General features: G+C 41.3%; 1 protein-coding gene across 2 annotated transcripts in view; it reads left to right on the top strand.

Moving 5' to 3' along the window:
* FRMPD2 (FERM and PDZ domain containing 2) overlaps positions 1–12,455 on the top strand; it is a 75,686-nt gene that overhangs the window by 30,151 nt on the left and 33,080 nt on the right. For both annotated transcript variants that reach the window (XM_089897799.1, XM_089897800.1), the window contains 3 exons: positions 1,721–1,906; positions 8,530–8,677; positions 10,405–10,413. In XM_089897799.1, the coding sequence (XP_089753925.1) occupies positions 1,721–1,906; positions 8,530–8,677; positions 10,405–10,413 (343 nt within the window). The remainder of the gene's footprint in view (positions 1–1,720; positions 1,907–8,529; positions 8,678–10,404; positions 10,414–12,455) is intronic.

The following is a 12,455-nucleotide window of genomic DNA, read 5'->3' as shown; positions in this document are numbered from 1 at the left end:
ATATGGTAGTTCTATGTGTAGTTTTTTAAGGAACCTCCATACTGTTCTCCATAGTGGCTGTACCAATTCACATTCCCACCAGCAGTGCAAGCGGGTTCCCTTTTCAAATCCACACCCTCTCCAGCATTTATCGTTTGTAGATTTTTTGATGATGGCCATTCTGACTGGTGTGAGATGATATCTCATTGTAGTTTTGATTTGCATGTCCCTAATGATTAATGATGTTGAGCATTCTTTCATGTGTTTGTTGGCAATCTGTATATCTTCTTTGGGGAAATGTCTATTTAGGTCTTCTGCCCATTTTTGGATTGGGCTGTTTGTTTTTTTGATATTGAGCTGCATGAGCTGCTTGCAAATTTTGGAGATTAATCCTTTGTCAGATGCTTCATTTGCAAATACTTTCTTCCGTTCTGAGGGTTGTCTTTTCATCTTGTTTATGGCTTCCTTTGCTGTTTCACATCAGATTCTTTAAAAGAATTTACCGAATTGTTTTGGGATGGTCCTGCTCTGTCACACTTTAAGTACGTGCCTGGTCTGGCCGTTGGACACTTCAGCACAATGTCCAACGAATATTGTTTTGGATGATGATGGTGACAGTGAGAGGGTCTCTCCAAAGTTAAACAAAGCGGGGAGGCTCAGGGTCCAGAAATGCAATCAAGATCATGTGAAGAGCTGTAGGCTTCGTAGGCAGTGTAACCTATCTGCACAGATTACTTACCAGCAGAAGCAGAAAGGTCAGCAAAGAGCTTGAGAAAGGAGCTCTCAAAAGCCATAATTTGTCCTCACTTTTGTGACCCCACCTGGGGATGAGAGAGATTAGGCAGGACATGGAGCCCTCCGCTCAGGGGTAGAGAGGAGATACCAGATCTCACCAGTGAAACCCTTCTGAGAGGGTTTCAAATGCCTGGAGCAAAATGTCCCTGCTGTGAGCTGAGGTGCATCAACCGTTCGGTAAAAACTGGAGTCTTCCAGGTGAAGAAGAAGACGGTGGAGACCAGAATAGAGACATGATTACCATTCAGACATAAAAACATTTGTGTTAGGTTTATACTCTGGCCTCTTAAGACTTTGGTTGGCCTGATGCAGTTACCAGTTCTGATTGACCCTCATGCCCCTGACAAAATTCCATCTCCTAAACTGGTAAACTGAAGACAGATCTTGTGCTGTGGGGACCCCACCAAAGCACTGCTACATGGTGAGAAGTGCCAGTGATTGGTCATTTTCTCTGCAGGATGTTCATGGCTCATGTTGCTTTAACAGTGATGCTAACCATTTGGAAGTTTGCTTCCTGTGCCTGGGCCTCAGTTTTCCCATCTGTAAAATGAAGGGGTTGTACCAGATTGTATTGCAGTAGACTTTGGGAAAAAGGATTCTTTACTTTGAGATGATTCAAGAGAGTCTGAATTCTACAACTTTGTTCAGAATATTTTTACTCTATTGTACCATTTTCATAGTAACTGTGTTCCAAGTGTCTTAAGGTACTTCATTAGGAAAGGATTCCTTGGGTTAATAAAATAGAAAAACACTATCATATTAGAGGTACGGAGGAATTCTATAGTAAGGAGATCTGTTTAGTTCATTGTTTCCTAAGCTTATCTGGCAATCCTACTCTTTTTTTTCAGAACATACGTGAAGGTGTTTTCTTCATGGAATGGTTTGAAATCCATTATTTTAGACCAATGTGCCTGTCTCTTCTTAATTGACCTTTTTCTCATTCCAGGTGACTCAGCACCTCCCGGAATATGGTGTGCTGGTTTACCAAGTTCTCCCAGAGAAGACAAGGCCAGGAGGAGAGATGGCCTTGGGGCTCTGTGCCAAGGGGGTCATAGTGTACGAAGTGAGAAACAACAGCAGAATTGTGACTTCACGGTTTCAGTGGAGAGAAATTGAAAAGATTTTGGCCTATGTGAGTGTCACTCAGTTGGTTATGACCCATGCTTCATTTTTCTTTGATCTGTTATCCCTTTAAAGAGCGATAGGTCAGTTGATCTTCTCCTAAGAAGATACGCTCACAGCCTGTCAGCTAACCTGTACTCTGATGACTGTTACATATTTGGAAGGAGTCTACCAGGGGGTTTGAGGGTCCCCACGAGGCCGTTACTTCTCTGCCATCCATCACCTAGTTCCCCCTCACTCCCATGGGCAGCCATTGGCCTAAAGGACTACACTTTCCCTCTGGGTGAAGTTCTTTTAATTTGGGGAATCTATTGATGTTGAGAGCAAGGTTGGAGGTGGGAGATGGGGGAGGAGAGTGTATAGTAGGTGCAATGGAGTCTGCATGCTTTTGAAACATTTTCCTTGTATTTTAATTTTCCCTTTGCACACATTGTACCGAGGCATCTGGCCTGTCTCCCATGGACTACAGGTGTGCAAACCTTTGTCAGCCATTTAAACAAAACAAAACAAAACAACAACTTTATTAAATGTACAATGTTTGAAATAACATTTGAACACCATTTTCTTGAATTCAGTTACAATAAATTTGACATCAAAAACATTATGTGTGAACCCATAGCAGAGAATGCTCCAGTAGCTAATCTACCCACCTGTCCTGTGGGTCAGTATCCCATAACTTCAGCAATGATTTCATTATAAAACATGAAGTTCTTTGACTTGTGGCTCAGGAAACATTTTAGTTTTTCTTTCTATTGAATTTTCTCTCGTGGTTTTAAAAGTTTTCCTACTAACGAGATTTTTTTTCATTATCTATTCTTTGGTTTTTGTTTTCATTATCATTATCTAATGTTAAAGTTTCCTAAGCAGAACATAATTGATTTTATTCATTTTCTTAGTGTTTCTCCCATCTTGGCTATTGAAGTTGATGTAATTGTTAAAGTGTGATTCTTGATAGAATTTCATAATAAAGTATTGTTTTTCCTTAGAAAAAAAGCTTACATCTAAAAATAAATAATAATTGAGCATAATTTTATTAAAGTGGCCTTTATAATATCAGGAAACTGACTTTTTCCCAAATATTTTTGACATTATCTAAAAGTAATTGATATTTATTTTTGTGAACTTTTCAGAAATTTAATGACTCAAATAACTTTAATTCCACTGAAAGATTATTTGAAGAATTTTAATTATTGAATTTATTCAATACTATTATATTACTTTCTATTTTCTTTATCTCATATTTAATTGTTCAAAATTCTCAGTGTAATTTCTTTTAAAACATTTGTAGACGTGCAGACAACCTACAAAGTAATTTTGAAAAATAGAATTTTTGAAGCCATAAAATTTAAGTCCCCTTAAGTATTTTATATTTAAGTTGGTTTAATTTGTACAGATATTTATTTTCCCTACGACCATAGACAATTTCTTGATTAAAGCTGGAATATCATCAGGTTCACAAAACAAACTTAGTAGCTTAAAAACACCCTTGTCACTAATCAGAATTTTCATGTTGATGACCAGTCTCTTCCTCAGCATAAATATCCTTTTTTTTATGGAAAAGTCATCATGGGAAGTAACGTCACCAGCTGCTTGCCACAAACCAGGCGTCTTAACACAGAAAATGACTTGGACTCTTCACACTTCTGCAAGCACAAAATGGGAACTCCATGAACAATACGAGAATGAGCTCAGGAAGCTGGTTCCAAATTTGCTTAATTAATAGTGGAAGCCGGAACGCTCCAGACAATTGCAGACATGTATTTTGTCAGCCTGGAGAGAAGTAGCAAAGGAAATAGAGGAAAATGCCATTTTTCAATAGATATGATTTGTAGGTGCATTGGCAGCCCATCTATGACAGAGACATCAATTCAGAAGATTATTCAGTCGAGAAAGCATTCATTGTGTAATGATGAACCTTCCCATGTTAGTAACTGTTCTTGGGTATTAGCAGTAGTTAAAATGTCTGGAGAGAAATGCCTGAAATCTTGGAGAATACAGGCTTTGTAGGGCTCTCTTCAAGAACAAGGACGCAAAGTTCCAAACACAAACAAGATTATTATTTTTTTTTGCGGTACGTGGGCCTCTCACTGTTGTGGCCTCTCCCGTTGCGGAACACAGGCTCCGGACGCACAGGCTCAGCGGCCATGGCTCACGGGCCCAGTTGCTCCGCAGCATGTGGGATCTTCCCGGACGGGGGCACGGACCTGTGTCCCCTGCATCGGCAGGCGGACTCTCAACCACTGCACCACCAGGGAAGCCCACACAAACAAGATTTTAAAGTGAATGTTCATTTAGAATGAGAAAAGAAATCACCACAACCTGTGAATTAAAAAAAAAAAACTTGAACAACTACTGCAAAACCACAAAAGCAAAAAAAGTAATATTCTTCTTGATGAACTCCCTGATAAACACTATAATTCTTTTGTTTTCCTTTCAAATTTTTGGTGGCATACCCTCTGATTACTTTTCCATAGGATGATACTTACTTTTGTAATATTTTCTCTACAGAGAAGAGAAATCTAATGTAGTCTTTCTTCTAGCATGGCTGATTGAAAGTTGTTTTTATTGTTGATGAGATGCATAAAACATGCAGCTTTGCAGCAGAGACATATTTGCTCTTTGAAGTGCCTCTGTAGGTTTCTAAATGCTATCAACACAGGAAAATCAAATACATTCCATATTGTGTGATTCCTATCAAAAAAAGAGAAAATTGTGTGCTGTACTTACAAGGCAGTATATACAATTATAAAGTATATCCCTGATAGGATAAAACTTCCACTTCATTAGGTGTTTTTGAGAATTAAATTACAGGTTTTCATTTCTGATAATTGAAAATACGTCCCTCAGACTGGCCTTTGGCTCTGTGTATTTTATTTATTTATATGCATCTTTATTGGAGTATAATTGCTTCACAATGCTGTGTTAGTTTCTGTCGTACAACAAAGTGAATCAGCCGTATGCCTACGTATATCCCCATATCCTCTCCCTCTTGAACCTCTCTCCCACCCTCCCTATCCCATCCCTCTAGGTCGTCGCACAGCATGGAGCTGATCTCCCTGTGCTATGCAGCTGCTTCCCACTGGCTATCTATTTTACAGTTGGTAGTGTATATATGTCCATGCCACTCTCACTTCATCCCTGCTTCCCCCTCCCCACCTGTGTCCTCAAGTCCATTCTCTGAGTCTACGTCTCTTTTCCTGCCCTGCCACTAGGTTCATCAGTACCATTTTTTTTTTCTCTTAGATTCCATATATATGTGTTAGCATACGGTATTTGTTTTTCTCTTTCTGACTTACTTCACTCTGTATACAGACTCTAGGTCCATCCACCTCACTAAAAATAACTCAGTTTCGTTTCTTTTAATGGCTGAGTAATATTCCATTGTATGTATATGCTACACCTTCTTTATCCATTCATCTGTCGATGGACACTTAGGTTGCTTCCATGTCCTGGCTATGGTAAATAGAGCTGCAATGAACATTGTGATACATGTCTCTTCTGAATTATGGTTTTCTCAGGGTATATGCCCAGTAGTGGGATTGCTGGGTCATATGGTAGTTCTAGTTTTAGTTTTTTAAGGAACCTCCATACTGTTCTCCACAGTGGCTGTATCAATTTACATTCCCACCAACAGTGCAGGAGGGTTCCCTTTTCACCACACCCTCTCCAGCATTTACTGTTTGTAGATTTTTTGATAATGGCCATTCTGACTGGTGTGAGGCGATACCTCATTGTAGTTTTGATTTGCATTTCTCTAATAATTAGTGATGTTGAGCATCCTTTCATGTGCCTCTTGGCCATCTGTATGTCTTTTTTGGTGAAATGTCTATTTAGGTCTTCTGCCCATTTTTTAATTGGGTTGTTTGTTTTTTTGATATTGTGGCTCTGTGTATTTTAAACCTTGTTCCCCTCCAGTGCTGACACCGCATACTTCTGGGGCTGGGTACTGTAGGGCACAGTCAATTTCACATGGCCACTGGCCCTATATCTTTATGCTGAGACTTTGGGTGAGTCGGTCCAATAGAAGGAGTATTCTGGGATGGTTGGCAATAAACTACTGCAGAAGAGACTGCAAACCACATAAATAAATCCCACTAAATCTACACTAAATGTAGCCCTATCTCAACTTCTCCTTAGTGAGATCTGCTTCCCCACCATGCAACGTTACCTATGGTGAGAAAAGTGAGACTGAGTTGCGGTGGAAAGAAGAGTCAGTGGTCTTAACAGATTGTAGAGAAAGCATCTTACTTTCCACGTTTTACAAGAACACAAGAAAATATGCTGGGTCCCTCCCAGGAAACGGCCTTCCCAAGTAGAGGCCTGGGATTTCAACTTCCTTAGCTTCAGGGCACATCCGCTTGTGTCTGGAAGAATCTTATTATTCTGCAAAGATGTATCAAACCAAACAAAGAAACCAGCCTGTGAACAAACAGCGGCAACAATAAAACTATTGGGGATGAAATATTTGAAATAGTAAAACCATGCTTAGAAACAAACATGATGTTACAGAAGCACCAAGTATTTTTGTTCTGCAACAGCAGGGATGTAAATACATTTTTCATGTTTGCGCTGAAAACCCTGGGATTCAAGTTATACATCATCTTATTCGTAGAGCAGCTTGCCTGTGTGAAAGTTGGCCTACAGATATGAATTTCCCATTAAATGATGTTATCAAAATGGAAAAAAATCCAAACCGCTACAGTCAAGACTATTTTCAGCTCCATGCCAAGAAATGAGATCGAAATTCCACCCTCTGGGACACCTTAGGGCACTGGGGTCCAAAAGGACGAGACCTTGCCAAGAGTTTATGAGCTCAAAGAAAGAAGTAGCTCATGTGTGTGAACAATTCTCTTTTTTCAGATTTGTTCAAGAACAGTTATTTAATTTTTTTTTTTTTTTTTGGCTGCGTTGAGTCTTTGCTGCTGCACACGGGCTTTCTCTTTTTGTGGCCAATGGGAGCTACTCTTCGTTGCGGTGCGTGGGCCTCTCATTGCAGTGGCTTCTCTTGTTGCGGAGCACGGGCTCTAGATGCGCGAGCTTCAGTAGTTGTGGCTCACGGGCCCTAGAGAGCAGGCTCAGTAGTTGTGGCGCGTAGGCTTAGTGGCTCCGCAGCACGTGGGATCTTCCCAGACCAGGGATTGAACTCGTTTCCCCTGCATTGGCAGGTGGATTCTTAACCACTGTGCCACCGAAGTCCCAAGTTATTCAATTTTAAAAAATGACTTATCTAAAATGTTTAATACCTGAGTGGTCAGGACTGTATGAAAACATATCAACGCATACTGAAAAAGTAGATGGATTCTAAGCAAATATTCAACTTTGCAAAAGTGTGAATAAGATGATTAGCTAGCGGAATTTAGACGTTATTATAATTTGAATACTAAGGAAGAATTAGTAAGGCTAGTAGGACAGCATCTATGAATGTTTGAGAAAACACATCATACAAAAAAAATACTAGGTATAGTATAGTTCAATTGGATTCAGAATCCATTCACATTAGTATAGGTTCAACATTACATTTATTAATATAAGAAAAGGGTATTTAGAGAATGCTCAAATTGTCTGAAATTAGGTTAGTGATAAAAAGGAGTTAGAGGAAAAGCAATGAATAGTTATCTGTCTTTTGTTAATATCTGACTGCGTGAATGGAGTTTCTTAGGAATGGTGACTATCATGAATTAAAAGGAATCAGCATTAAAGAGGTTCAGGAGTTTCAGGGAGCCCTTTCAAGCACAAACCCTGTATTTATAAAGTTATCTTTATAGGAGCAAGCTCAAGGTTCTTACTGAAATATCTAGAATAGAGATATTATTTGGAAGTTATATATAAATTCATATCTAATATAATCTCTATTACTTTGTATTTTATTGTTCTTATTAGAATTTTATATTGCAAAAATGTACGGAGTTTTTTCCAGGAAGCTCCATATAGATAACCCCGTATAGATAATCCTCTCCAGTTTATCACAGTGAGCTGTACAAATATTATCACTTTGTGCATGGACCTTGAAGGTATAAATGTAGGGAAGCGTTTCTTGGTGATGTGACCTCAGTTCCTGCTGCATTCCGAGGAGTCTCCATCTGCTTCCTCATCTGTAGGATAAGGATAATGATGGGACCTCCCTCATTCTATAGCTTTGAGGATGAAATGAATTAATACACAGAAAGGATTTAGCACAGAGCCTGGCACATAATAGCACGAAACATGCGCATACAGATGTGCTTTTATCATTTCTATAATGATGCAAGCCAAGATTTTGCCTTCAAGTTCTGGGCGTTTGGACAATGCAAACTATAGGTGTATTTAATGGCCTTTCACAATGCACTGCTTGCTGAGGGCCAAGCCTGTACTGAACTCATTTCATATTCTTTTCACCTGGCACGCTCCTTGGCAGATAGCAGTTGCCCAATAAACAAACATTTGATTTACGAATTAAGGAAAAAATGAAAAGAGGGGTTGTCTTTAATCTAAGAAAAAATATTGGACCATAGTCAGACATCCACACACTTCCGGATGCCTAGTACATTGGTATCCAACTGACGGCTCCAGCATTTGGCTACTTTCTGGATAGTTGTGCTTCAACGGATGGGTAAGAACGATCAATATATTAAAGTCTGTGTTTGCTTCCCTCAGCGAAAGAAGTTCATCATCACAGGCAGCATCACTGGGAAAAAGCACATGTTTTTCACCGATTCAGCCAAGACCTGTAAATATTTACTGGGCCTCTGCTGCGCCCAGCATGGATTTAACGCTCGGACGAGCTCTCCCGGAGTTACAACTGGTGAGTAGACACCATCTTCTCAACCTAGAGATATTTGGCTTTGAGTTTGCTGTTGATCTCTCACCATTATTTCCTATTCATTTATAAGAGGGCACAATATAATACAGTGGTTTCACCCTTCATACTCAGAGTGATCTCTGCATGTGCATCACCTGAGAGCTTGCCAGGGATGTAGAACCTCAGGCCCCTGAATCAGAATCTACATTCGAAAAAGAACCCAGGTGATCTGGATGCAGATGAAAGTTTGGGAACTCCAGGCTTGGAATGTGGAGCCTGGAGTTCAACAGACTCAGAGAGGTGCCACTTACTAGCTGCGTGACTTTGGACCGCTCACTTGCCCTCTCTGAGCCTTGGTGTCCTCAGTTGAGCAACTGGCCGTCCGGCAGGTTTGCGCTGTGCTCCAACAGGACAGTGTGTGTGCTGTCTGTAGCTCATCTAGAATGAGTGTCTGGCGTTCATGGCTCCATGTGACTAGTAACGGCAGCTCCTGCTTGTGGGGGGTTTTGTTAGGTGCCAGTCAATTCACAGGGGAGCTGTGTCACTGGCTCCTGCAGTCCTGGGACAGGGGATCAACTAGGAACCAAAATTGCTGAGCATTCAGACGTAGAACCAAATACAGAAAACAAACGTGGCATATTATTTGCAGCGAAACCAAATAAATATATAAATATTTCTTTGAAATTGCAGAGTAGCATTTCCATGATATTTCCAGGGAATTGGAGATAATGAATGTAAATTAGTTATGTCTTACCTGCTGAGATACAGTGTGAAACATCATCAATATCAATTTTATTGCCTGATATCAGTGAACATAAAATATTTATAAAGACTCCTTGGGCTTACTAGCAAAATTAGTCCTTCTAAGCCTGTTTCGCTCATAATATGCTATTTTCTCAAACTGCAAATTCTACCATCATAGGAGTTTGGGGGAATCTAGCATTTGTGTGGCCTCCACCTACAATGCTGTTCCTGCCTCCTTCCAGGCTCAGACCACCAAGATAAGCCTCATTCTCCAAGAATAAGTTCAAGGACAACCTCCTCCTTGAAGTTCCTCCTGATTGACTGCCCCCGTACTCCCTTCCCAGGTGGAGTTGACTACTCCCTCTCTTGTGCAGACTCCGTCTTCTCACCTGTAATGTTCTGCCCCTTTTATTTGTGGATGTGTCCGCCTCCAGTTTGCAGTGGGCTGGGAGCTCCTGGAGGGCAGGGACAGTGTCCCCGTACCTTTACGGTTCCAGCATGGAACAGAGGTGTGTCAGGTGGGAGATGGTTAATACATGTTGTTTTGAATGAATGCATGGATGGATGATTAGTGTGGAAATACAATCATTTACTTAATCATTCCTCTAGATTTTAAGTTTGCTTTTCATTTTCCGATAACATAAATAATATTGCAGTAAACATCATTGGAAGAAAAATTTTCTGTATTGTGTATTATTTCTTTAAGGTAGATTTCAGTTCGATTTGGGGTACAAAGATCGGGGCATTTTTAGGGCCCTTCCTGTTTTCCTGAGTGCCATTCCCATGTCCAGTATCATTGTGCCTGTTTTATGGCATCCTTGCTGGAATAGATATTATCATGTTTATCTTTGTTCATTTATAGGGAGAAATGATTTCTCAGTGTTGTTTCATTTGGCATTTCTTTGATTGTTAAGAAGTTGGACATTTTCCAAATGTTTCTTAGTCATTCTTCTGTGAAGTGTCTAAACAAGCATATTACTCTATAGTTATATTTGGTTCCCTGGGGAGAGAGAAAAATCAACAAGCTTTTACACGTGCATAAATTCAGGGCTAAATCAGGCAGGATCTGTCAGCATTGCAGAGTGGGACCACAGGCCTTCACTCAGCCCTTTCAGATGCATAGCAGGGGGCTGCAGGGATGGATGCCGGTGGCCCTTCCATGAGCTTGTGGCTATGAGACTCTGCAGATCTGCAGTGGCTGCCCAGGATCCTGCCCTGGTTCCCTTCACCTTTTCCTTGGCTCCTGTACTCTTGAAACTCTGTTAAATAACCTTGGCTTCAGCCTTGCCATCTAGACTGATTTGGATATTTGTCAGCTATTTTCCTGGTGCCGCAGTTAGGCTGTGAGTTCCCTGCCCCCGCCCTCCACCGGTGGACAGAAACCATTCGCTCTGCTTGACATGTCAGTGGCATTGGGACATTCTTGGTATCCCTTCCTTCCATTCCTGAAAGGTTATCAACTCTTGGCTCTCCTACCTACCAATCAATCCTTCCTGCACCATTTGTCCAGCCAATTGAACCCCACTAAGCTAAGGCCTAATAACGATAATAGCACTTCCCACTAACCCCACCAGCCCCAGGAGCCCCCCTGCTTCATGCTGAATGCCTGATGCTAAGTGTTAGACATCCAGACTCTCATTCCCTGACCTCACTGTGTGATCTGTCCTGTTAACAGAGCATCCTCCCCAGTGCCCTGTTGTTCTCCAGCTTCTTGCGGGGACAAAGCCCTGCTCAGGACCCAGGGCTGTGATGCTCTCATTCATCTGCTATCTTCTGGGAGCCCTCCTCCCCCAGGGGGCAGCCCCTTCTTCCTGCACCTCCAACCTCTATATGAAGGCTCCCTTGAAACCCATAAAACTTCTCTGAGCCTCTCCCTGTCACCACTTTCTTTCCGTGAAATGTCCCCCTGGGGGTATTAATATACACCACAATTAAAGCTAAGACCACTATCCCTTTAGACCTTAGCGATCAGAGGGCCGGGCATGCTTCAGATGAATCTCCTGTGCTACTGTTTGTATCTCCATGTCCTCTATACGTCCATTTTCTGGCGTGGACTGTGGAGTCAGCCGAGTGTGAGTCCTGCTCTACCGCCTACAAGCCCTGGGACCTTGAGCAAATTGTAAACTCTCTCTTAGCCTCACTTTTCCTCATCTATAAAATGGGTATAATAATATCTACCCCACAGGGTTATTGTGAGGATTAAATGTGACAATGCAGATAACATGCTTACCACTGGGCCTGGCATGTAACAAGCATGCAGGATGTGTGAACTGCTGGTATGGACGTTACAGTCATTGCTGCTATGTGTCTGAGCAGGTCCAAGCTCTGGAGTCAGATACTGGACAATTTCTGCAAAAGCTGCAGGTCATATTCACATTGCTTTTAGTCCTCCTTTCTTCCTTGCCTACCGTATGTGAATGATGGTACCTAATGCCTCCTAGACACAGAACGTTCTCAAAAAGTATTTTTTAGAGTCTACCTTTTTCAGTGGGCACAGTCCCGACAATGAACCAGGCACCATTGCAGGAAAGGGGGGCTGTCTGCTTGAGGAAATAAATGTTCATGAGCATGCTATCAGTGAAGGCATTTCACTGTGCTTTAGATATGCACACACACACAAACACACGTACAACTGGAGCCATACAAACGCCGTGTGCCCGAGCATTCTTTCCTTCTTGGTTTTAACAGGGAACAGATGGCTGGAACACAGTCATCATTTACTTTTTTCAAAATACAAACTGGGCTTTGTGTAAATCCTAGTTAATTTAAGGAATCTATCTATCAAATCCGGTTTCCTACGAATGACGTGAAGAGTGAAGTGGTGAGAACCACTCACATTCCTGGGCTCATTAGAATCATTTATTACCTCTTTCTGCAGGAAGGGAGGAAGGGAAGTGTGAAAGCTGGGAGACAACACATCTGATCCGTATTCATATTTCAGAAAATCGGATCTTAAATATTATTACCAAGGAAACTAAGCCGTGTAGAGATGAAAGATTACATTCCACAGGGCAGAGCGTAATCTTGGGAGCTCAGG

The sequence above is a fragment of the Delphinapterus leucas genome, chromosome 16 (assembly GCF_059928025.1).
Source record: "Delphinapterus leucas isolate spDelLeu-1000000601 "Yukka" chromosome 16, BTC_Dleu_Yukka2, whole genome shotgun sequence".
NCBI lineage: Eukaryota > Metazoa > Chordata > Mammalia > Artiodactyla > Monodontidae > Delphinapterus > Delphinapterus leucas.
The sequence above is the reverse complement of the archived record's forward strand: the minus strand, read 5'-3'. Positions and strand labels throughout refer to the sequence as shown.